General features: G+C 44.6%; 1 protein-coding gene across 17 annotated transcripts in view; it reads right to left on the bottom strand.

Moving 5' to 3' along the window:
• The window catches only part of LOC138785263 (E1A-binding protein p400-like), a 110,359-nt gene that overhangs the window by 42,616 nt on the left and 41,172 nt on the right, over positions 1 to 26,571 (bottom strand). For all 17 annotated transcript variants that reach the window (XM_069961019.1, XM_069961023.1, XM_069961018.1 and 14 more), the window contains 13 exons: positions 24,522 to 24,696; positions 23,672 to 23,808; positions 22,552 to 22,738; positions 20,524 to 20,690; positions 19,044 to 19,204; positions 18,472 to 18,636; positions 17,288 to 17,449; positions 12,642 to 12,733; positions 10,199 to 10,488; positions 8,505 to 8,707; positions 7,690 to 7,859; positions 6,087 to 6,283; positions 5,265 to 5,376 (listed from right to left, as the gene is read on the bottom strand). In XM_069961019.1, the coding sequence (XP_069817120.1) occupies positions 5,265 to 5,376; positions 6,087 to 6,283; positions 7,690 to 7,859; positions 8,505 to 8,707; positions 10,199 to 10,488; positions 12,642 to 12,733; positions 17,288 to 17,449; positions 18,472 to 18,636; positions 19,044 to 19,204; positions 20,524 to 20,690; positions 22,552 to 22,738; positions 23,672 to 23,808; positions 24,522 to 24,696 (2,218 nt within the window). The remainder of the gene's footprint in view (positions 1 to 5,264; positions 5,377 to 6,086; positions 6,284 to 7,689; positions 7,860 to 8,504; positions 8,708 to 10,198; positions 10,489 to 12,641; positions 12,734 to 17,287; positions 17,450 to 18,471; positions 18,637 to 19,043; positions 19,205 to 20,523; positions 20,691 to 22,551; positions 22,739 to 23,671; positions 23,809 to 24,521; positions 24,697 to 26,571) is intronic.

Below are 26,571 nucleotides of genomic sequence, written 5' to 3'. Positions count from 1 at the left end.
TGTGGTATTTACGTAGTGCATCCACATAGTATACACTCCGGCCAGGATCCCTAGTGGCGCAGCGAGAAACTGACATGTCAGCGAACAATATGGAGCGAAAGGCTCCGGTAACACGCTCAATTGTATGCAGTGGGGAGTTCTCATGCGGGCGCGCATGGATTCGTCCGTATCAGAACTCAGTGGCGCTAAAGATGACCCGGGATGATCTTTTCTGAGACCGGCCGTTCCGTGACCCGGCCGGGTCAAGGAACAGCCGGTCTCATACCACGTGTGAACATAGCCTCATAAAGAAAAAGATATATAGTGGTGATATCCAGGGGCGGACCTACCGCCGTAGCGACCGCTACGGGGCCCCTGGCACCAGGGGGCCCGTGGCCTGGGCCCCCCAGAGCTGACTGTCTGAAGCACCCGGGGGCCGAGCGGGCCTCCCGGGTGTTAAGTGTCGTGATTGACAGCGCGAGAAACCATAGGCTTCCCGCGCTGTCAATCACTCTTGTGACCGCAAGCAGCGTTTTGCTTGCGATCACAAGAGTTTCCGCCCGATGTGCAGCTCCCTGCCGAAGTCCCGGGCAGCGCTATCATTGAGCGCCGCGGCGGCTGGGACTTCCGGTTTGCGTTCCCTGTACAGGAAGTCCCAGCCACCGGGGCGCAGCCTGAGCTCAGTGATGGCGCTGCCTGGGACTTCAGCAGGGAGCGGCTTATTGGTCGGAGGAAGAGAGAAGAGGAGACCGGCGACCGACGGGGGAGCGTGTGGTTAGGTGAGTTGTATTTTGTTTATTTTTATCAGAGGGGAACACTGGGGGCTATATGGGGGCTGAGGATGCACAACACTGGGGGCTATGTGGGGAAGGGGATGCACAATACTGGGGGCTATGTGGGGGCTGGGGATGCACAATACTGGGGGCTATGTGGGGGCTGGGAATGGACAATACTGGGGGCTATGTGGGGGCTGGGGATGCACAATACTGGGGGCTATGTGGGGGCTGGGGATGCACAATACTGGGGGCTATGTGGGGGCTGGGGATGCACAATACTGGGGGCTATGTGGGGGGCTGGGGATGCACAATACTGGGGGCTATGTGGGGGCTGGGGATGCACAATACTGGGGGCTATGTGGGGGCTGGGGATGCACAATACTGGGGGCTATGTGGGGGCTGGGGATGCACAATACTGGGGGCTATATGGGGGCTGGGGATGGACAATACTGGGGGCTATGTGGGGGCTGGGGATGCACAATACTGGGGGCTATGTGGGGGCTGGGGATGCACAATACTGGGGGCTATGTGGGGGCTGGGGATGCACAATACTGGGGGCTATATGGGGGCTGGGGATGCACAATACTGGGGGCTATGTGGGGGGATGCACAATACTAGGGGCTATATGGGGGATGGGGATGCACAATACTGGGGGCTATGTGGGGGCTGGGGATGCATAATACTGGGGGCTATGTGGGGGCTGGGGATGCACAATACTGGGGGCTATGTGGGGGCTGGGGATGCACAATACTGGGGGCTATGTGGGGGCTGGGGATGCACAATACTGGGGGCTATGTGGGGGCTGGGGATGCACAATACTGGGGGCTATGTGGGGGCTGGGGATGCACAATACTGGGGGCTATGTGGGGGCTGGGGATGCACAATACTGGGGGCTATATGGGGGATGGGGATGCACAATACTGGGGGCTATGTGGGGGGATGCACAATACTAGGGGCTATATGGGGGATGGGGATGCACAATACTGGGGGCTATGTGGGGGCTGGGGATGCATAATACTGGGGGCTATGTGGGATGGGGATGGACAACACTGGAAGCTATACGGGGGGGGGGGGGCTGGACATCATAAGGGGGCTTTATGGGGGCTGGACAACATAAGGGGGCTATATGGGGGAGTGGACAACATACAGGGTCATCTCTAAGAGGACTACACAGAAGTAATCTCGGCTCTCCAGCTGTTGCAAAACTACAGCTTTAGCTGTCCAGGCATGATGGGAGTTGTAGTTTTGCAACAGCTGGAGAGTCGAGGTTCCCTACCCCTGATATAGGTGATGCACATGGAGCCATCTATACGGAGCACTGGACAAGGGGCAATCTATAAGCTGTCTACACAGAGGGGGGCATATACTATAAGGGATATATATATATATATATATATATATATATATATATGTTCCTATACAAGGAGTCAGGGCTACTCACTGAAAGAGGGTACAAAGGGGCCATTACAGATGTGCAGTTTGTATACAGATGAGGATGGTGTCAGTGTGAGGAGCCTAATATGTCTGTCTGGCAGATTCTGTGGATTCGTGGCTCCGAGAAGTTCTCATAACGGCCCAGGACAGATGGAGAAGATGATGAAAAGGGAAGAACTCCGATCAGAGAAGACGTCCCCTGTGAGTCACCTGATGTAACTACACTGTAATTTATATGGAGTACAGAACCTGTGTAGATCTGGGTGTGTTGATGGCGTAGTGGTCGGTCAGGGGTGGGGGTGGATTTGGGGTAGGGGGGGCCCCAATCAAAGGTTTGCTATGGGGCCCAGCCATTTCTAGTTACGCCCCTGGTGATATCATTAATTTCCCATTCACATTAAAGGGAACCAATCACACACAAATTGGCCATAAAGATAAGGAAACGTGCTGGTACATCAGCCAGCACGCTTCCTAACCATCCCCCTGTCCCCTCCGTCCCATGAACATTCAGCCCGCAAAGTTAGTTTAATAGTGTCCCGCGCTGTATGCAAATTACCATCTAAGTAGTCAAGGTGGGCGGGCGGCTGGTCAAGTAGTCACGGTGGGCGGGGGCTTCGTCATGTAGTCACAGGCTCCTGGGCCGCCTCCGGTGCTGTAATCACGCCCCTCCGGGCGTGTTGTAAAGCGGCTCCTGGTGACGTCACTCGGGGGGGCCGGCATTGCACGTCGGCCACGCCGACGTCTTTACTAAGCTGCGCATGCGCAGTGCAGCCTGAGAAGACGCTGCTGTACTGCGCTTGCGCGACGTAGTACAGCAGCGGCTTCACCCACTGTACTGCGCATGCGCAGCTTAGTAAAGACGTCGGCGTGGCCGACGTGCAATGCCGGCCCCCCCGAGTGACGTCACCAGGAGCCGCTTTACAACACGCCCGGAGGGGCGTGATTACAGCACCGGAGGCGGCCCAGGAGCCTGTGACTACATGACGAAGCCCCCGCCCACCATGACTACTTGACTAGCCGCCCGCCCACCTTGACTACTTAGATGGTAATTTGCATACAGCGCGGGACACTATTAAACTAACTTTGCGGGCTGAATGTTCATGGGACGGAGGGGACAGGGGGATGGTTAGGAAGCAAGCTGGCTGATGTACCAGCACGTTTCCTTATCTTTATGGCCAATTTGTGTGTGATTGGTTCCCTTTAAGGCTGAGTTCACACTACGTATATTTCAGTCAGTATTGTGGTCCTCATATTGCAACCAAAACCAGGAGTGGATTAAAAACACAGAAAGGATCTGATCACAAAATGTTGTAATTGAGTGGATGGCCGCCATTTAATGGCAAATATTTGCTGTTATTTTAGAACAACGGCTGTTATATTGAAATAATGGCCGTTATTTACTGTTATATGGCGGCCATCCACTCAATTTCAACATTGTGTGAACAAATCCTTTCTGTGTTTTCAATCCACTCCTGGTTTTGGTAGCAATGAGGACCACAATACTGACTGAAATATACGTAGTGTGAACCCAGCCTAAAAGGGTAGTTCAGCAAAAAATGTTTTCTTTCAAATCAAGTGGTGCCAGAAAGTGCAAGAGATTTGTAATTTACTTCTATTAAAAAATCTCCAGTCTTCCAGAACTTATCAGCTGCTGTATGTCCTGCAGGTAGTTGTGTATTCTTTCCAGTCTGGAAAGCAGGAGAGTTTTTTATGGTGATTTGCTACTGCTCTAGACAGTTCCTGACATGGACAGAGGTGGCAGCAGAGAGCACTGTGTCAGACTGGAAAAAATGCACCACTTCCTTCAGGACCTACAGCAGATAGAAGTACTGGAAGAATGGAGATTTTTTATTAGAAGTAAATTACAAATCTCTGGCACCAGTTGATTTGAAAGAAATTTATTTTTGATGAACTACACTTTTAATGTCACATAAGCTGCCAATATTAGAAGGACCAACAGATCATTTAATGAAGATGTGCCAACATTCCCCTGATGCCAGATGCTGTGGAAAGGTTACCCACTGTTTCCCCATTGAGGGCACATGCAAACTCAGAAAAGCAGAGCCTGCATTAATATAGGAGGGGTTGGGCGGAATATCTATTTGGCTGACGTTCAGAATGGCTAGCTTTAGTGAAAATTTAAAAAGTCACAACAAATCCGTTCGCATTTAAAGTGACACTGTCACCCCCTTTGTGCATTCTGACATCTCTACATAGGTGTAAAGGGTAAATTTAGCGTTTTTCATACCTTATTTCATATCATACATCATGGTGCTTGTGTTCAAGTAAAAAGTGTCCTTTTATGAACCGCAGATTGTATTAAGTGGGCGTGGCCTCGCGGCATTAGCACCACTTAGCCCCGCCCACAATGTCACTGTTGGCCCGTTGACCGTTACGCCCATTGGTTGACCGACGTAAAGGGGGTGGCGAGGGGGCAGGGCCAACTGTGGCGTTGTGGGCGGGGCTAAGTGGGGCCAATGCCGCGAGGCCCCGCCCACTTAACACGATCTGCAGTTGATAAAAGATGACTTTTTACTTGAACAAGCACCATGACGTATGATATAAAATAAGGTATGAAAACCGCTAAATTTACCCTTTACACCTGTGTAGAGCTCTCAGAATGCACAAAGGGGGTGACAGTGTCACTTTAATTAAAGGGGTTATCCAACGTCAGGAAAACATGGCCATTTTCTTCCAGAGACAGCATCACTCTTGTCTCCAGTTTAGGTGCAGGTTTTGCAACTTAGTTCCATTGAAGTGAATGAAGCTTAATTGTAAACCACACCTGAACTGGAGACAAATAGTGGTGCTGTCTCTGTCTCATGTTTTTCTTACGGTGAATGGACCATTTAAATGTTTAAAAACATACCTGAGTCAGCTGCTGGTGGCTGGTATGCGGAGAGGGAGTCGGCATGTGTCAGCTGTGGATGGCCGGTATGCAGAGAGTGAGTCGGCATGTGTGAGCTACGGGTGCCCAGTATGTGGAGAACTAGCCGGCATGTGTCAGCTGCGGGTGCCTGGTATGTAGCTTTCTTAAAACTAATAAAAACATTGAAAAGTTTAAAAAAAACATACCTGAGTGAGAAAAGCCATAGAAAAGTCATTTCCCTGAGCTGCAACTTCTCGAATCAAATCCTTGGTGCCATTCTTCAGCAGCTTCTCTTCAACTGAATTTCCACTTATGAGCCTATGTTTAAAATGAATAAGTTTAACATAGACCAATGTATATAGTATTTTCAATGTCTTAGGGTCCTTTAACATTAATTGATACATGTGTGTAAACAAGCTCCTATCATACGAGAGCCTTTACACTGCTTGATCAGCATCAGGCTGCTTAGAGGGGTACTCTGAGGGTGAAATTGTTTTCAAATAAACTGGTACCAGTAAGTTATATAGATTTGTAAATTATTTCTACTTAAAAATCTCAAGTCTTCTAGTACTTATCAGCTGCTGTATGTCCTGCAGGAAGTGGTATATTCTCTCCAGTCTGACACAGTGCTCTCTGCTGCCACCCTTGTCAGTGTCAGGAACTCTCCAGAGCAGTAGCAAATGCCCATAGAAAACCTCTCCTGCTCTGGACAGTTCCAGACAGTGGTGGCAGCAGAGAGCACTGTGCCAGACAGAAAAGAATAAACCACTTCCTGCAGGACATACAGCAGATGATAAGTACTAGAAGACTTGTTTTCTAATAGAAATAATTTACAAGTCTGCACCAGTTGATCTGGTACCCTTTTCAATTCACAGGGTGATAGGTGGCTGATAAAAATGAGTAAAATGACCCACAATAGATCCAATCAGTTTCATCAGCTGATCAAATGCCCCTTTACATGAACGCTTGTGTGGCCTATAATCGGCCAGTGTAAAAGGACCTTTAGGTATCAAAACAAATGCTCTTACCTGTATATGTGGACATCTTTTGTCCTGCCAATCTGATCACACCATGCTTGAGCTCTAGAGTCCATCACAGGATTTAAATCACTGTCATAAAAGATTGCAGTGTCTGCTTCCACATAGGGAACTCCAAGAGATCTGCACTGGGATGATATTAAGATGCAGAATATTCTGGGGTCTTGGTTAAAGCTTCTCATCAGATCCTGTGTAAAAACATTATTGCAGAATTTTTTAACAAACATTGTTTAGTTTCATATTCGGATTCAAAGCTAATATTTAAAGGAAAACTCCGTGCTGGGGTGATTTTTTTTGGCAGAGTGCCGGGGAGGATGAAAGAAGTAACATGCTCTTAGTATCTCGCAGCTCTGGTTCCCTTGTCCCAGATGCTTCTGGGTCTGAGTGGGGACCTGAGATGTGACGTGCAGGGTCTCACCTTGGCCGCTGACTGGCTGAGCGGCCTAATATGTAACGTCCCAGAAGTGGCTGAGACCGGGGCTGGAGTTGCGGGATACCGGCATCAGTGATAGAGCGGGGAAGGTGAGAGCATTTTCCTTCTTTCATACTCCCCCTTCCCAGCACTCTGCCAAAAATCACCCCAGCCCAGTGTTCTTCTTTGAGAGAGATATGAAGTTTGAAAGCATTCTGGAACACTTGATAAAGAAAAACAAAAATGTAATGTGTTCAGGGGTCCAACTGCCCCCTTCACCAGGTATGATGCCTGATGAAGAAGGCAGCTGGACCCTCGAAACAAGTTGCATACAAATAAAATAAGTATATTGCATTTTATAAAAAGGGCCTGACCCACGGCTTTTCTTGCCAAGTTTGTATTTAAAAATCATACAATGCGATTTTTCTGGAATTTTTTAAATTAACTCTCTCTTAGGGTGCCTTCACACCTACCGGATCCACAGCAGATTTGGCGCTGCGAGTTAGCAGCGAAATCTGCTGCGGATCCGGTACTGTGCATTTGAATGGGTCCCATACACGCAGCGGATCCGCTGCGTGTATGGGACCCGGCCCCTTTAACTCCTGCACTGCCGGCCGAAACCTGACCACCCACAGCCCCAGCACCCCAGCCCCCTGCCTGCACCCTGCAGCCCCGAGCATACATTACCTGCTCGGCGCCGCGGCTGTATGAAGCTCCCGGCTTCCCTCTCTCCTCTTCAGCCAATCAGTGCATGGCAGCCCTGATTGGCTGAAGAGGAGCGAGGGGAGCCGGGACCCTGAATTAAGCCGCGGCGCCAAGCAGGTAATGTATGCTCGGGGGTGCAAGGGAGAGGGGGTGCCGGGCTGCGGAGTGCGGGCGGTCAGGTTTCGGCCGGCGGTGCGGGAGTTAAAGGGGCTGGGTCCCATACATGCAGCGGATCTGCTGCTTGTATGGGACCCATTCAAATTCATAGTACCGGATCCGCAGCAGATTTCGCTGCTAACTCGCAGCGTCAAATCTACTGCAGATCCGGTAGGTGTGAAGGCACCCTAACAGTGGTGCGCCTACAATAAAAATTACACATCTCTCTTTGTAGGTGGTAAAACTTGATAAACTTTCAGTGTATCAAATCCCTATCTCTCCCACTGATATATATATCTTGTTTATCAGCAAGATACATACGTGGCACTGTTCATAGTTTGCAAACTCATCGATCCTCAAGAAAGTGAAACGGTTGAGGTCCAGGAAGGTTTCCAAAATGTCCAGCATGAGCAACATCTGAGAGAAGATCAAAACACGCCGACTCTCTGACTTCAGCTTCTGGAGAAGTATTGACAATGCTTCAAGCTTTCCTATAAGCAAAAGAAAATGGTCAGTGCGAATATCCATCTCTTTTATATTGGAGAAAAAAGAGGAGCTCACCTATTTAACTTCTTAAAGACTTAAAGGGCACCTGTCACCCCAGCTGCCGGGGTGAAGGCCGCCCGACCCCCCGGTGGACCCCCTTATACTTACCCCTTTCTCGAAGTCCTGGTCCCGGGCCCAGTCCTGCCGCCGAGAAATCCCTGGCAGAAGCCAATGCGTGCGCTCACCAGTGATGAGTTCAACGCCCACAGAGAATGACTGGGAGCAGTAATTCTCTATGGGAGTCGGGCTCATTTCTGGTGAGAGCGCACACGGCTTCCGACTGGGATTTCTGGGGACAGGACGGGGTCCGAGATCGTGACTTCGAGGAAGGGTAAGTATAAGGGGCTCCACCGGGAGGACGGGCAGGCTTCACCCCGATAGCCGGGGTGACAGGTCCTCTTTAAGACAAACAATAAAAAGATATCTTAGAGGGGAAGTCCTGAAAAGACAAACTGGAGAGAAATATGCTGCACTCTGTAAATGGCCATTACAGCTGTTCTGTAGTTTTAGATGGAGAGGGGATCTAAAAATTGTCTAATTGTCTCAGCCACCTCTGCCATGTGTACACTTTAACCTTTACAGCAACCCACCTGAATCACACTGGATGAGCCGCAGGTCAGGGGTCTGCACACAATTAGGAAATGTTCGTTCTCGCAAGCTCTGCAAGTAAGGTGCTGCCTGTTCCTTCAAGTTGTGACTTAGCATCCTCATTTTGTGCGTATACAAGGGTGGAGGATGTGGCACTGTCAAAACGGGAGGAGAAGCCACAACGGCAGGCACCACACACAGTGCACTGTGGAACAAAAATATATTAAAAAGTGAACGTTGTACCACATTCTAACAGCATAACTACAGTATATACACTGAGTAGCCATCACATTAAGACATCAGCTGACAAGGAGCCTGAGACAGTGGCGTCTGGGAAGAGGTGGCATACAAAAAGCAGCAAGTAAACAGTACGTTTTTCATTGATGGGGTAAAGACTTGTCATTCTGGTCCAATCCAACAACAAAAGCTGCCGTGACACAGATTGCAGAAAAAGTTAAAAGTCGTCCCGTAAAATTCAAACCAGCCATGCCAGCATGGGGGGGTGGGGGAACTTGATAAGCAAGGTATACTTACCCTTCTCGTGCCTCCATAGCGCCACTACCGAGTCCCGCTAATGGCCGCAGGCTGTCATTTGCAGCTGGTATCCAGGTACGTCACATACCCGGCTACTTCAGCTGCAACGTCATGGCCCAGCTGACCGATTGCCCGCTAAGCCTGTCCTGCCGCAGTCATTGATTAGCTGAGCGGGCAATTTCCCAGCCTGTTACATGACCTTGCAGCTGGAAGGACGCTAGCTGTCAGCGAGACCTACAAGTGGCGCTACGGGCACGGGGACAGGTAAGTATACTTTGTTTATTATGTTTCCCCATCTCCCTGCCTTTGTTCAGTTTTTTTTTTTTATTTCACAGGACTTCTCCTTTAATGCTGGCTATGACAGAAAGAGGCCACAACACAGTCAGAGTGCCTATGAGAATCCCTAACCACAGCAAAAAATGCTCGGCATGTGATCAGAAATGAACAATGGAGCAGTGCAAGAAAGTGGGCTGGTCTGATAAAACACAATTTTTTAATAATCTGCTGGAAAACTCTAGAACTTGGCATTTACTTGCTTGTTACTTTTCACCTCCCTAAACACTGCTGCAGACCAAGTACACTTCTTCATGGTAAGATATAAGCAGTGGTGAATACTGTTAAGGAACGTTTGCGGACAATTAGTTCAAGTGGGGGTGTGGGGCGGTAGGTGGCCAATTTGTACTCTGTTATTATATCATGCCCAATAATAAATGTGCCCCATGGTGTTGACTTGGCCACCAAATTCCCCACATCTAAGTCTGGTAAGCATTTGTAATATGTGCTAGAAAAAAAATTTAATCCACCGAGGCCTCACCTCCCTCTTTATAGTACTTAAAGGGGTTATTCAGGTATAGAGAGCAAAAAACTTCACCACCCATGTCCTTAGGTTGTGTGCAGTGCTGCAAATTGGCTCCATTCACTTCAATGGAACGGAGTTGCAAAACCACACCCAAACTGAGGACAGAAGTGCTGTTTCTGGAAGAAAGTGGCCATGTTTTTCTAAGCCTGGATGACGGCAAACATCTTGGTGCCATATACAACAGGACACCTACAGAGGGTCTTGTGGATTCCATGCCTTGACAGGTCAGAGCTGTTTTAAGGGGAACAAGGGGGGACTACAAAATATTAATAAGAATGTATGTGTCCTCTTAAGCTGTAATACCTTCTTGCAAGGGGTTCCAGTATTGCCTTTTGCTGCTCCGTGGATAGAATAAGTTGTCCCAAAGGGTCACTGATGTCTTTGGAACAGTGAGAAGATAACAAACAGTTCAGAGATCCCACCCGTCCCCACTGTGTTTCTTTCACGGGTGGATGAAATCTAGAAGATGACACTTGAAAAAGTGACAACAGGTCATTCCCGTAAATAGGAGCCTGAGCACAGCGCCGTTCATTACAGGTAAACAATCGCTCCAGGCGATCTCTTAATATACGCTGCTTTTCTTCCAACAAATCCTGCATGAAACAAAAGCAAAGTATCGACAGTAAATTCACAGAAAGTTTTAATTAAAGAACAACTCCCATGAAAAACTTTTTCACAGTAATTGAAGCACATTACAAAGTTATATAACTCTGTAATGTGCTTCAATCACCTATCTGCCCCCCTCCACCATCCACCAGGAAGTGTAGGAAACTCACACATACCTAATTACTGTCGTCACCAGGCTCTTCTCTCAGCTCCTTCTTGTGACGATGAGTCATCAGCAGGAGGGCTGCTCTAGCTCCTGTTACACCAGCCTCCCCCTCCCCTGCCTTGTCAGGTGACTCAGCTTGCTCAGCTCCCATTGGCTGATCAACTGCAAGTCATCTGAGTCATGTCACTTGCTTATCTTCCCTTGTGACAGACTCTTGGCACATAGGCAGCTCCCCCCTCCCCTCATACTCTCTCCTGCTGCTGATTGGACTCGGTGAGTGAATGAGTCATGTCACTAGGGAAGATAAGCAAGTGACATGGACTCAGATGGCCATAGGAGCTAAGCAAGCTGAGTCACCTGACAAGGTGGGGGGGGGGGGCTGGTGTAACAGGAGCTAGAGAAGCCCTCCTGCTGATGACTCATCGTCACAAGAAGGAGCTGAGAGAAGAGCCTGGTGACGACAGTAATTAGGTATGTGTGAGTTTCCTTCACTTCCTGGTGGGGGGTGGAGGGAGGAAAAGACAGGGAAGGGGGGCAGATAGGTGATTGAAGCACATTACAGTTATATAACTTTGTAATGTGCTTCAATTACTGGGAAAAAGTTTTTCATGGGAGTTGTCCTTTAAATATAGGCATTTCATTTTATAAAGCTATAGTTCCTTTATTTTGGGCTATCCTTTGAGATCCCACAGCACCCTAACCTATTGGGTGTAAGAGTAATTACTTAAAGGGGTTTTACAGGCAAAAAAGATTGATGAGATATCCTCAGGATCGGTCACTAGTCCGTGATTAGCAGGAAGCAAAAAACAGTCAGCTCCATTTACTCTGTAGCAGCGGAAACGCGTAACTGAAGCTCAGCTCCCATTCAAGTAGAGGGCAGCTGAGCTGCAGGAACCAGGTCCCGACACTATACAGTGGACAGAGCCAACTTCTTCTGACCCCACTCACTGTGTAGTGACTGAGGATTATACGGAGGATATCTAATTTGTTTATTTTGTTTGGAAAATCCCTTTAATTGTGCCTAAAGGCCTGATAGTGGGGCTAAAAGGATGCATACGCTCTATGCTATGCAGTGCGTCTCTGTTGGATGATCACTCGACAAGCTATCACAAGTGCCATGCACTCCCTTTAGCCTCCTATAAGGACTTAATTAAAGGGAAACTTATCAGGGAAACTGCTGATATCTCCCTTAAAATAACTTTAAGGGTAGCCTCACACAAAACGTATCGCAGCGGATTTTATTCTGCGAATTCACAGCAGATTTTATCTAAATAACTGAACACAGCATCAAATCTGCTGCAGATCCTGTGCGTGTGAATGCACCCTTAGGGTACTATTACACAGAACGATAATCGGCCCGATTCAGACGATTATCGCTCCGTGTAATAAATACAATGATCAGTTGATGATCGTTGTCATCGGCTCATGGTTGATATAGGTTAGAACCTATATTTGTCGGGAGCCGATCGCGCACCGCTACGTGTAATAGCGGTGCGTGGCCGGCGACTGACGATATACTTTACCTATCCACGTTCCAGGGCTGCCCCTGCGGTCCACTTCTCCCTAGGTCCCGCGCGCTCTAGCTTCTGAGTAGCTTGTCAGCTGAAAGGCCGCTCAGCCAATCACAGGCCGTGGCGGTCCCGGCCTGTGATAGGCTAAGCGGCCTCTCAGCTGACAGGCCGCTCTGAAGCTAGAGCGCGCGGGACCGGGGAAGAAGGAGACCGCATGAACAGCCCTGGAGCGTGGATAGGTAAAGTATATAGTTTAATCAAGGGCTGCAAGGACATTGGTAACAATGTCCTTGCATCCCTTGTTAAATGATTATCGGGCCGCGTAATAGGCCCAGTAAACGAGCGCCGATCTAGCACCGATCGTTTACAGGTATTATCGGGCCCCCATCGGCCCGTGTAATACCACCCTTACAGTTGTTATGTTTAAAAATTCATGTAAGAATGTATATAGGGGATGGGATACCTGTGCTGGGGTAAGTGAACTCTGTGAGGTTTTGAGAGAAGACGCAGGATCACCACCACCAGGGTAAGGCATGATGCTTCTTCCTTGAATTCCTGTAACAAATAAACCAATACAATGTAGAATGTCTTGTGCAACAGCCGACTCTTTTTTATTAACTCTTGTGTTTATTTAACCTGTATTCATACAAGGGAGACTGACAGCATGAATGTGCATATATCCATGATGCCAGTTTCCAGACGCCAATCACAGGCATATTGCACACATACCTTTGGTGATGCTCTGTGATCCAGCATTCTCGTATAAACAGCTTCTTAATTCCCGGCAGTGTCACAGACATAGACAATGTTACAGAATATGTATGCAATCTTCCTGTGATCAACCTCTGGAAACTGGTAGCACGGATATATGCCGTCAGTTTCCCTTTGAATCATGGAATAAAACATGAATAAAACATGTTGGGAGGGCAAAAACTCTTAATTTTAAAAGGGCCAATTTTCCTGGGTTAAGGGCAGAACTTCAGGGCATAGACTGGGAGCGGCTGCTGTCACATACGGATACAGCTAATAAATGGGAAATCTTCAAATCCACATTAAATAACTGTACTGCCAAATATATTCCTATGGGTAACAAATATAAACGGTTAAAATCCAATCCCACATGGCTTACAACCGAGGTTAGAAGGGCTATAAATGAGAAAAAAGGGGCATTCAAAAAATATAAATCAGAGGGGTCAGCTGTAGCATTTAAACATTACAAAGAAGTCAACAAAACCTGTAAAAATGTAATAAAAGCAGCAAAAATTCACAATGAAAGGCAGGTAGCCATAGACAGCAAAAGAAACCCCCAAAAATTCTTCAAATATATTAATGCAAAAAAACCAAGGTCAGAGCATGTAGGACCCCTAAATAATGGCGACGGGGAATTAATAACTGGGGATCAGGAGAAAGCCGAGTTACTTAATGGGTTCTTCAGTTCTGTATATACAAAAGAGGATGGAGCTGTGGTGGGTGGGGCCAGTACTGAGGTGGGTGGGGCCAGTGCTGCTAACACATGTAATGTACTGAACTGGTTTACTATAGATATGGTCCAAGATAAATTAAACAAACTCAATGTAACCAAAGCTCCAGGGCCTGATGGATTGCACCCCAGAGTGCTTAGGGAACTCAGTTCTGTAATTTCACTACCCTTGTATGAAATATTCCGTGATTCTTTGCTTACTGGTATTGTGCCGAGGGACTGGCGTAAGGCAAATGTAATGCCGATCTTCAAAAAGGGCTCTCGAACTTCCCCAGGTAACTATAGACCCGTAAGCTTAACGTCCATTGTGGGGAAACTATTTGAGGGGCTTATAAGGGACTACATCCAGGAATATGTAGTGGCTAATAGTATTATAAGTGATAACCAGCATGGTTTTACTAAGGACAGAAGCTGTCAAACCAACCTAATATGTTTCTATGAAGTGGTAAGTAGAAGCCTGGATTGCGGCGCGGCTGTAGATATAGTGTACCTGGATTTTGCAAAAGCGTTTGACACAGTTCCTCATGGACGTCTGATGGGTAAGTTAAAGTCTATTGGTTTGGAAAATTTAATGTGTAACTGGATTGAAAACTGGCTTAATAATCGTACCCAGAGAGTGGTGGTCAATGATTCCTACTCCGAATGGTCCCCGGTAATAAGTGGTGTACCCCAAGGGTCAGTACTGGGCCCTCTTCTGTTTAACTTGTTTATTAATGATATTGAGAATGGAATTAACAGCAATGTTTCTATCTTTGCAGATGACACCAAGCTTTGTAGTACAGTACAGTCTATGGAGGATGTGCAGATGTTACAGGATGACTTAGACACTCTGAGTGTTTGGGCGTCCACTTGGCAAATGAGGTTCAATGTGGATAAATGTAAAGTTATGCACCTGGGTACTAATAACCCACATGCATCATATGTCCTGGGGGGAGTTACTCTGGGAGAGTCGCTGATGGAGAAGGATCTGGGTGTACTTGTAGATAATAGACTACAGAACAGTACACAATGTCAGTCAGCTGCTTCTAAGGCCAGTAGGATATTGTCATGCATTAAAACAGGCATGGACTCTCGGGACAGGGATATAATATTACCGCTTTATAAAGCTTTGGTGCGGCCTCATCTGGAGTATGCCGTCCAGTTTTGGAACCCGATTCATAAAAAGGATGTTCTAGAGCTGGAGAGGGTACAAAGACGGGCAACTAAACTAATAAGGGGAATGGAGCATCTTAGTTATGAGGAGAGATTAAAAGAATTACATTTGTTTAGTCTGGAGAAGAGACGTTTAAGGGGAGATATGATTAACTTATTTAAATATATAAATGGCCCCTACAAGAAATATGGTGAAAAGATGTTCCAGGTAAAACCCCCTCAAAGGACAAGAGGGCACTGCCTCCGCCTGGAGAAAAAAAGGTTCAGTCTCCGGAGGCGACAAGCCTTCTTTACCATGAGAACTGTGAATCTGTGGAACAGTCTACCACAGGATCTGGTCACAGCAAAAACAGTAGAGGGCTTCAAAACCGGGCTAGACAAGTTCTTAGAGCAAAATAATATAAATGCATATGTATAGAACCTATCACCCCTCCCCCTTCCCTGTATCCATCCCCTCCTTGGTTGAACTTGATGGACATGTGTCTTTTTTCAACCGTATTAACTATGTAACTATGTAACTATGTAACTATGTAAGGTAATGCAATTTAAAGTGTAACTAATTTTTTTTTTTTTTTTTGCATAAGTCAGTAGTATAAGCAATTTTAAGAAACTCTATAATAGGTTTTATTAGGCAAAAAAGCCTCTTTCTGTACTCAAAAAAGCAGTTTTCCAGCCTCCCCCCTCACTTCTTATGTGTTCATTATCAGGCAAATCGTCTTCATTACAGAGAAGCCAGTAAAAACGGGTTCTGCTGTGTCCATTATATCCTAAGGAGGGGCCAAGGGAGATGAGTGAGCAGGAAGAGGAGACATGAATTTTTTGTAGACTGGGCATCTAAAACGCTGGATTCAGGAGTCAGAAAGGTCAGTGATTATCTAGAAACTTGCTGAGAGAAGATTGCAGGGTGTTGTGCGGTGCAGGACTGCTCTGTACTCACTCACTCCTCTCAGCCCCTCCCCTCTTCATAGAGCATAATGGATACAGCAATCCTGCTTCTTCTGAAGTGAGGGGGGAGCTAGGAAAACTGCTTTTTCAGTACAGAAGGAAACTCTTTTGGTAAATAAAACCTATTACAGAGTTTCTTAAAATCGCTTGCACTATTCATATTTATTGTTCTATGAAAAATGACTCTGAAATGACAGTTACGCTTTAAGACTGGGTTCAAACACAGCATATTTCAGGCAGTATTTGGTCCTCATGGCAACCAAAACCAGGAGTGAATTGAAACCACAGAAAGGCTATGTTCACACAATGTTGAAATTGAGTGGATGGCCGCCATATAACGGTAAGTAACTGCCATTATTTCAATACAACGGCCGTTGTTTTAAAATAACAGCAAATATTTGCCATTAAATAACAGCCATCCACTTAATTACAACATAATGTGGACATAGCCTTTCTGTGTTTTCAATCCATTCCTGGTTTTGGTTGCTATGAGGACCTGACATGAGGACCAAATACTGCCTGAAATATACTGTGTGTGAACCCAGCCTAAATTAGAGAACACTGCATACATGTATAGCCTTGTATCTTATATCATGTTTTTGTGTGGATATCACCGTCATAGAGGCCATTCAGGCTACCTCTGCAATTTACATTGTACATTTAGGGGTGTTGTCTACCACTATCTCCAAAAGCTTGTTTTTAAGTCCTGCAGAATAACAATGGTTCCCTACAATATTGTATAGATCATAAAATAATTAAGGCTTTGTATATCTCTGCCTCAGACCCCCTGCAGGGTGCTGCTACAGCTCTGAGCTTTTTTTTTATCTGCAATAACAGTAAATTAGCACCAGCACATTTTGACCAAGGGGAAGATCTGCATGGAGTTTGTAATTTCTTTCCTGTGTTAACATGGGATTTCTCTGGAGACTCTGGTTTCCTCCCACACACCAATAAATACTAACATGTCTAATGGCTTCCATGATATAAAGTGGTCTAGAGGCAGGGGTGTAACTATCACTGTACCAGTCATAGCGGCTGCTACAGGGCCCGCCGCCTCAGGGTTCCCATGGGTCATCATATTACCAAAGGGAGATGTCTACCATGGGTCACACTATATACTGGGTAAGTACAATATTAGGGGAGATTCCTATTTTGGGGGACACGCGTACTATGGGGGACACTAGGGGAGATGCCTTACATATGCTATCTACTCAGCAATATCTACAGTGGGATGGGGGCCCAATCAAAAGTCTGCTATGAGACCCAGCCCTTTCTAGTTACGCTCCTGTATAAAGGGTTTGGTGTATGGCTTTGGAATATGTTGGAGCTATATGAAATAATGCCAGTATTTCTGTCTATAGGGTAAAAAACTGTCAATAAAGCAGTGAGAGGGCATGAGAAACCTGCAGCTTTGGAACACCCCAGGCTTGTAGGTCACCTTGCTCACATTTCACACAACTAATGGACTGGATGAAGATTAAAAAACAAAAATGACATAACTATACATATATGCCAATAAAATCGTTCCAAACCTGTTTGAGAAGACAGAGATGGTACATTGGACGGATGCTGGTTTCCTAAAGAATTTATTGCATTTTGAATGGAGGACCCTTGAGTCACTGTCTGCATTACTACAGGCCCAGGGGGTCGAAGATACTGCTGTCCAGGAGCCGAGACAATCTGGAGAACACTCCCTGTGAATATGTACAAAAACATATCAAACCTTTTCTTTCATCTCGTATCATCGTCAGCAGCTCAAATTTAGTCCAAGTTTCCCTTGTGGGAATGATTCGCAAAAGAATTCACTTGAGAATGATGATAATTTATTTTCTCATCAGCATGCACCTTCCTATAACTCACAAAATATATAAGGGGATCTTCTCTGCATGTATCTTTAAAAGGGGAACTCTGGCAATTTTTTTTTCTATTTAAAAATCTCAAATTTTCCAGTATTTATCAGCTGCTGTACGCCCTGCAGGAGATGGTGTATTCTCTCCAGTCTGACACAGTGCTCTCTGCTGCCACCACTGTCAATGACAGGAACTGTCCAGAGCAGCAGGAAATCACCATAGGAAACCGTTCCTGCTCTCCAGACTTATAAACTGATAAATACTGGAATACTGGAGATTTTTAAATGGAAGTAAATTACAAAATTTATATAACGTTTTGACACCAATTGATTTGAAACAAAAACTTTCTTGCCAGAGTCTCCCTTTAAAAGGGTTGTCCAGCGAAAATCTTTTTCTTTCAAATCAACTGGTGTCAGAAAGTTATATAGATTTGTAATTTACTTCTATTTAAAAATCTCAAGTCTTCCCATATTTATCAGCTGCTGTATGTCCTACAGGAAATGTTTTATTTCCAGTCTGACACAGTGCTCTCTGCTGACATCTCTGGCCGAGACAGGAACTGTCCAGAGCAGGAGAGGTTTTCTATGGGAATCTGCTGCTGCTCTGAACAGTTCATGTCTCGCAAAGAGATGTCAGCAGAGAGCACTGTGTCAGACTGGAAATAAAACAACATTTCCTGTAGGACATACAGCAGCTGATAAGTATGGGAAGACTTGAGATTTTTAAATAGAAGTAAATTACAAATCTATATAACTTTCTGAAACCAGTCGATTTGAAAGAAAAAGATTTTCGCTGGACAACCCCTTGAATTATTCTAAAAAGTCAAAGTTGACCTGATGTTCCAGGCCTCTACACTACATAGTTACCTTGCAGCTGCAGTGGTTGCCCAGCAGTTAGCTGGCGCAGTTGGCTCTGGGACAGTGTGAATGTGTTTCCTTGGAACTGCAGAGTAACTGGGGTTTTGGGCTGTGCTATTCTGCCTTGAGCTGCACCAGAAGTAGCCAGTTGAGCGATTTTTACCACTTCACCACCTGCAAAAGCAAAAAACTAAACAGCTATCTAAGGTGTATGGCCACCTTCACAGAATCACACAAGAAAACACATTGTAAGGCCACTTCCACATGAGAATATTTTTATCAGTATTTTGCATTTGTACAGCTGGGTTCACACTATGTTTTTGCAATCCGTTTTTTCATCAGTTTATTGCAAAAAAACGGATGAAAAAAACGGATGAAAAAAAACGGATGCCTTTGTGTGCATCCATTTTGACCTGTTTTTCCATTGACTTTCATTATAAAAAACAAATCCGTTTTTTTTTTTATGTACACAAAAACGTAGTCAACCTCATTTTTGTGTCCCTTAAAAAATCGGATCAGTTGGAATACACAGGGATTATTTATAGGTGCTCCAGCGTTTTATAACTCATCACTTTTCATACCTTGATTTGCAGAGGTTGTTGTGATCGGGGATCGTCCCCGCGTCTGGCCCTGCTGAGTGACTGTTGCAGTAGTTGTGGTGACTAGTCGAGATGCTGGAGTACTGGAGAAAGCCACAGTTCTCCCTTCAGGCTTTTGACCATAAAGAACTGGTTGAAACAACCTGTATGGTGAAGGGTCCAACATGTTACTAGGTGTAAGAAATAGTGGTAAGACGCACACTATTCTGGTGTTTAGCTAAATGCACAATACAACTTGTGACCCCCCACCCCCCCCACCCCCCCACCCACAGCTTAGAACTCTGTTAAAGAACAGCTCCGGCCAAAATGTATTTTTTAATATGTTATTACTTATGGAAAGTTAGACAAATTCCTAATGTACATTAATTATGGGAAATGCACATATACTGCTATTTCCCTTATTTTAGTAGATCAGGAAGTCTTCAAATTCTCTCAAAAACCGGGACATCACGAATCAGTTGTAATTCCTATGGAGTGTCCAGCAGGGGGTGCAGTATATATAGAAGTCAACTCGGGTGACATCAGGAAACAAGTTGGCAGGAGGCTGGGGTGGCGGTGAACTCTGCAATCAGTCCCCAGCAGGGCATGTGAGTGCACCAGTGGCAGCAATGTGGCAGCGGCGGCAGGGATGTGAATGTGTGGGGATAGCCATGGTACTACTCCGCCATCATCAGCTTATACTATGAGCAGATGATGGGAGTAGTAGTACAGTGTATATCTGTGCATACATAGACATGTGTTACATAGACATCCATTGAATCCATAGAGTGTCCAGCAGGTGGCGCATTATATAGAAGTCATACTATGAGCAGATGATGGGAGGAGTAGTACAGTGTATATGTGTGCATACATAGACATGTGTTACATGGACATCCATTGAATCCATAGAGTGTCCAGCAGGGGGCGCACTATATATATATAGAAGTCAATGGTACTCATTGACTTCTATATATAGTGCACCCACTGCTGGACACTCCATTGGAATTACAACTGATTTGTGACGTCACGGTTTTTGAGAGAATTTGAAGATTCCATGATCTACTAAATTAAGGGAAATAGCAGTATATGTGCATTTCCCATAATTAATGTACATTAGAAATTTGTCTAACTTTCCATGAGTAAGAACATATTAAAAAATACTTTTGGCCAAGCTACCTTTTATATTATGCACAAAAAAACTAAACGATTAGAGAAGAGTGAACCTTGAGCACTTCCAGGTTCATCCAAACCTAATAGCTCTGCATTTACTGCTGGATGGAGAAGTTGGATGCAGCCCTAGGGAGTCCTGAAAAGCATGTATACTGTCTATGGCCTATGGCTGTATCCATGTTATTCATGAAGCCTTAGGGCTTCTTCATCCACCGGTAATCAAATGGCGAGTGTTTGGGCCGGGTGAACCAAAGCATGCTCAAGGTTCGCTCATCTCTAAAAATAATCAAGAAAGAAGGAATACCCAGCCTACCTGTTTGGTTTAATCTTCACTGGGTTAGGTTGAGGTGTAGGGTCAGGAGAGTTGTAAATTTCCTCCATTAGTCTTCTAGTCACCTTTAGCTCAGGAAGAACCTGGGTCTCATAATGTGTCATTTTATTCTCTAGTCCCAGAAGATCAAAAAGAGAGAGATCTGGATTCTGATTGATAAAAACACAAAATCAGTCGCACGAGCATAGAAAAAGTGCAAAACGGAATAAAAAAAAGCAAAATGTAACCCAAAAGTGGATCCATAAGATCTACAGCTTGCCCTGCAAAAAACTTAGTCCTTACAGAACATGCATGAGGTCAGCTTCTAAGCTCCCTCTAGTGGTGGCTGAATGCAGACAGAACTTTATTTTTTAATTGTTTCTTTGCTGAGAATTTAGAGTTTTTCTGTATTTCAGATGTCTATAAAAGATGTAATATGTAATTAATCTGCACAGAACGCTGGACCTCTCAACCAGATGATTAAATGCTAGATATTCCATTTCAAGAAAAATTTCAGTCCATATGATCTGCAGTCATGAGTTCACATTGGTAATGTAATAACATTGCAAGGTGGGCAAGACAATGGCAAATCTAGCTTAAAGCGACTCTGTACCCACAATCTGTCCGCCCAAACCACTTGCACCTTCAGATAGCGGCTTTTAATCCAAGATCTGTCCTGGGGTCCGTTCGGCAGGTGATGCGGTTATTGTCCTAAAAAACAACTTTTAAACTTGCAGCCCCATGCCCAACGGTCGGGGCTTAGAGTATCTGTGCTCTAACTTTGCACCACCTCTCCGTCCCTCCTCCCCACCCTCTTCATCATTAGGAATGCCACTGGAACATTTTCTCCTGTCTGAACAATGCACAGGTGTCTTAACGATCCAGCCCATGTTCAATATTCACACAAGTGAGGAATAGGAGACAATCTGCCTGGAGCATTCCTAATGATGAGGAGGGCAGGGAGGAGGGACAGAGAGGGTGTGCCAGCCTAATGCATACACAATCTAGGCCACGGGACAATAACTGCATCACCTTCCGAACGGACCCCAGGACAGATCTTGGATTAAAAGCAGCTATCCGAAGGTACAAGTGGTTTGGGGGGGACAGATTGTACAGAGTCACTTTAAATTGTATGTATGACCAATTGTCATGGGCCTCTTTGTAAGCCCATTGGCCAATTGATGCGATATGTGGTTATGATGGGCCCAGATGTATCAATCTTTCTGAGACAAAAACTGCATTATTTGCCCATAGAAGCCAATCATGGCTCAGCGTTCACTTCCAAAATTGCTCTTGTAAAACAAAAGCTGAGCCATTATTTGTTGCTATTGGCAAATCAGACATATTGATAAAACTGTGCCACAGACTTTATACAATGTTATATACCTTATGCTCGGCATATGCTTTGTTATCCTATACACTATAGTGAATCACAAATGATGGGACACACACTGTGCTCAGGTTAGTGCCCCTACCTCTTCATTTTGGGGGTATCAGCATCTGGATCTTCATTATAATATATCATGTTATCAAATATCATGTTAAAAATGGTAAATACCCTTTAAAAGGCACAGGTGTCAAACATGCAACCCTCCAGCTGTTGCAAAACTACGATTCCCATCATGCCTGGACAGCCAGAGCTACAGCAGCCAATAGTAATAAACTTCTCGGCACTCACCAATCAGCTATGCTTGTAGTGTTTATTGCAACTTCAAAGATGAAAAACAAATGGTACAGGACGCGTTTTGGCTTGCGTCTTTAGCAACTTCGTAAGCCGAAATGCGTCCTGTACCATTTGTTATTCATCTTTGAAGATGCAATAAATACTACAAGCATAGCTGATTGGCGAGTGTCGAGAAATTTATTACTATTGGTTACGTGGGACTGGCTCCTGTCTACGTGCATCACCGCTGATTACCTGAGTGCCAAATTGAACTCTGTTTGCTCGAGAGCTACAGCAGCAACCTGATTGGCTGCTCTACTTTTCCCCTGTTCTGTTGATTAGCACATGTGACAGGATATGGTTCTCACCTTCCAGGGATCATGTTCTAAAGCCTGTAATACAAGTGATGACGTCTCATATTTCAGAGGCTCAAATGCATAGGAGGAATGTCCAGACCGGGGATCGACCAAATCTGGATGGTTACAGATCCTTTGTAACTGCATCAATACATGAAGGACACTGACAAAATGTCCCCCTTTAAGGGAATCCTGAGTTCTGTCCAAAAGAAGGAGAAGAATAATATAGAAGGGAACACGTCCCACATAAGACAATACTTCTCAACAGTCATTTTATATAATGAAACATGAGGATGTGCTCATATAGTAAAAGTTCAGACTTTACAATAGGATTCTGATATCATTCTATTACAGTAACTGCAAAAACCTGGTGAAAAAAGAGGTGTAATTTCCAATATCCATTAGGACTCATTGATGGCCTAGGCCTACATACGTTTCCTACATCTACTGTTATCACTTTGTGCAAAGAAATACATGGTAAGAAATGATATTACAACATCCATTACGCACTGCTTGTGCTTTTATAAGCTCCATCCTGGCGACTGGTTCTCTTTAAAGGGAAACTATCGGCAGGTTAGATGAATTGCGCATGTGGTGCTGAAGATGAAGGTAGGTTTCTGTGCAGTTTGTAGTTGAATACCTAAGCTAGTAAGGCAGTTAGAAGCACTGTGAGTAGGACAACAGCCCCAGTGCACCGAATTGCCCCCGGCCAGCCCGCCCCTTCTAAAAAATAACAGCAGAGCCAGGGGCGGGCTGGATCACTGCACAGAAACTGTGCTGAGGATGAAGGAAAGAGACAATACCTTCCTCCTCAGCGCCCTGTGCACAATAGGGACATATCAGCAGATAATAGATTTGTCTAACCTGCTAACAGTTTCCTTTTAAAAGTGCACAAAGTAATTTCTATTCCAGATCTACTGTGTGTCAGTATTTTTTTTTTTTAATTGTGTGGATGAAATGTAAAATAAAGACTATAAAAGGGTGTTTATATAAAAAAAAACCATTGCATTAAGTAAAAAAAAAACTCTATAAGTAGGCTAAAAATATAACTGTTTTTATTACAATTCCAAACATGTACGTTTTTTTTTTAAGGAAGGATAACAGGAATTCTAAAGACATAATTCTGTCATACCCTGGCTGTAGAATGACATCCTCATATAGTGCTCTCTGCCGGTTGGAAAGACGACACTTTAGAACATGCTCGTATTTTTTCGTCAGTTGCTTCTCAACGTCTTTTTTCGATCTTCGCAATATGAAAGGTCGAACAGTCTACAAAAGAAACACAAAATAAATAGAAGTCATAAAACTATGAAAAAAATAATTGTTTAAATGTGTCTTCCCATCTTATAAAGTAATGGCATTGGTCGGGGCCTGACTTCTAGAATCCCACCCCATCCTGAGAATGATGGAGATTCAGGACTCATGGAGTGCTGTGTCCACTTCAGTTACCCATGCCCCGTGACACACTTGTTACCCGCCGTGATGGAACTGCAGTGCAGCCCTATTCAAGTGAACTAAGTAATCTGCAGCTGTGCAGGAAAAACAAAGATATTAAAAGGGCTTATCCAGCGCTACAAAAACATGACTACTTTCTTCCAGAGATAGCACCACTCTTGTCTCCAGCTTGGTCGGGGTTTTGCTGTTCAGTTCCATTGAAGTGAATGGAGCTTAAAGGCGTTATCCAGCGCTACAAAAACATGGCCACATTCCCCCTCTCTTGTCTCCAGATTGGGTGAGGTTTCAAACTCAGTTCCATTGAAGTAAATGGAGCTTAATTGCAAACTGCATCTGAACTGGAGACAAGAGAGGGGGAAAAGTGGCCATGTTTCTGTAGCGCTGCATAACCCCTTTAATTGCAAACCGCACCTGAACTGCAGGCACTTTTTAACAAAACAAAGGGACATTGACAACTGACGTGACAAATTGATATTGGTGGGTTGACGCTGTCAGTCTAAGCTACATATTATTGAAAACCAACCAACCCTGTGCAACATGATGAAAAGCTTGTGGCAATTTTCCTGGCTTTCTTCTCCACTGGTCTTTAGAGGAAAATCCAGGTAAGGTTTGGATATTCCAGGGACTAAAAAATGTACCATGGTCCAGTGATCTTTCCATGTATTTTGCAGTGGGGTATCCCTTAGAAGCAGTCGGTTCTGGCTATAGAAAAAAACACAAATATATATTTTAGGAAAAAAGAAAAAAAAAAAAAATCAATAATGCTTTTCCATCTCTATCTATATTATTACTTGTACTCTGTCACGTTTCTTTGATGTTCCTGTTCCCGGTCTGTAATGTGAGACCTCCGGAAAATAAAAAAAAAGGGTCTTCAAAAGCTTTCAGTTTGAAATAAGAAATCCAGGGATCACGCATGTTCCTCAGGCACTCCTAGCCTACAACTTCTCACACTAATCCATTTATTACAACACTATATCATGTAGTGCTATACAGCAAGCCCCATGGCAGCGGATGTTATCATGGCAAACTCAATAAAAGTCTGGATACATTTCTGGAGTGTAATAACATTATGGGTTATAGTATGCAAAACTAGAGAAAAAAAATGGCTGCACCTCCCACCTATGGCTGACACTAATGCCTCTTAGCTACAGTTAAAAACCAACGCCAGAATGTTGGTATATAATTTGATCAAACCATATTGCCCCATGTACCACGTGAAGGTCTTCTGGCCCACGAGTCCCTACACTAAACCAACACCGTGTCGGTCAGCGACCGCTATGCGCGCAAAGTGAGCGACAACAGGGCAGGGAGGGCACAGAATAGCCCTGCAACCCCAATGTCTCAGAACTGAACCCACTAGTCCCCCTACACCCCGCAGGCACCGCTCTTTAGTGTAGGAACTCATGGGTATCAGAGACCTGCACGTGGTACATGAGGCAATATATTTTGATCAAATTGTATACTAACTTCTGATGTTGACTTTTCATCACAGAAACAGGAACTTTCCCCTTAGTCTGAGGCTTAGTGGTCATAATGCAAACTGCAAGATTTCAAAATTAATTTACTGCTTTAGGTCCCACTGAAGCAGTATCCCTCCTCCTGGCCTTATAAGAGCCATAGTGTTTCGTTTTTTTTACCTACGGGGCTAGTTGGGGGCTCATTTTTCGTGTTATGATCTATAGTTTTTATTGCCATCACATCTGTTGTAAATAGGAATTCTTTTATTGCTTTTTATTATTATTTTTTACTATATATAAATTAAAAAAAAATTCAGCAATCCTGGAGTTTCTTTTCCTTTCTGTTGTTTACGCCATTCACTATTTAGGAACAATAGTTTTAATAGATCAGACAATTCCACGTGCTACGATAACAAATATGTTTATTAATTTTCCATATATCCATATTTGAATGTTATACAGATTTGTAAATTACATCTATTTAAAAATCTCAAGTGTTCCAGTACTTATCAGCTACTGTATGTCCTACAGGAAGTGGTTTATTCTCACCAGAAAACCTCCCCATAGAAAACATCTCCTGCTCTGGACAGTTCCTGACATGGACAGAGGTGGCAGCAGAGAACACTGTGCCAAACTAGAAAGAATACACTACTTCCTACAGGACATACAGCAGCTGATAAGCACTGGAAGACTTGAGATTTGTAAACAAAAATAAATTACAAATATGTATCATATATATATAGGCAAAAAAGGTTTGAAGACAGCGTCCTTACAGTATCAAAAAGAGTATTTTATTTAGCCAAATGCATATACAGAAAAAAGTTACGACGTTTCGGCTCTAAAACATACTGAGCCTTTCTCACTTGAGAAAGGCTCAGTATGTTTTAGAGCCGAAATGTCGTAACTTTTTTCTGTGTATGCATTTGACTAAATAAAATACTCTTTTTGATACTGTAAGGACGCTGTCTTCAAACCTTTTTTGCCTGGATAAAGAGCTGGGTACTATCCAACCCGGCGGAGGACTGTGCGTCCATTAGGAGATACCGCTGTTTCCAAGTGGGTTGGATCTATAATATATATATATATATATATATAATATAGATCCAACCCACTTGGAAAC

Source organism: Dendropsophus ebraccatus, chromosome 3 (genome assembly GCF_027789765.1).
Source record: "Dendropsophus ebraccatus isolate aDenEbr1 chromosome 3, aDenEbr1.pat, whole genome shotgun sequence".
Classification (NCBI taxonomy): Eukaryota; Metazoa; Chordata; class Amphibia; order Anura; family Hylidae; genus Dendropsophus; species Dendropsophus ebraccatus.
This window is presented reverse-complemented; position numbering and strand designations above follow the sequence as displayed.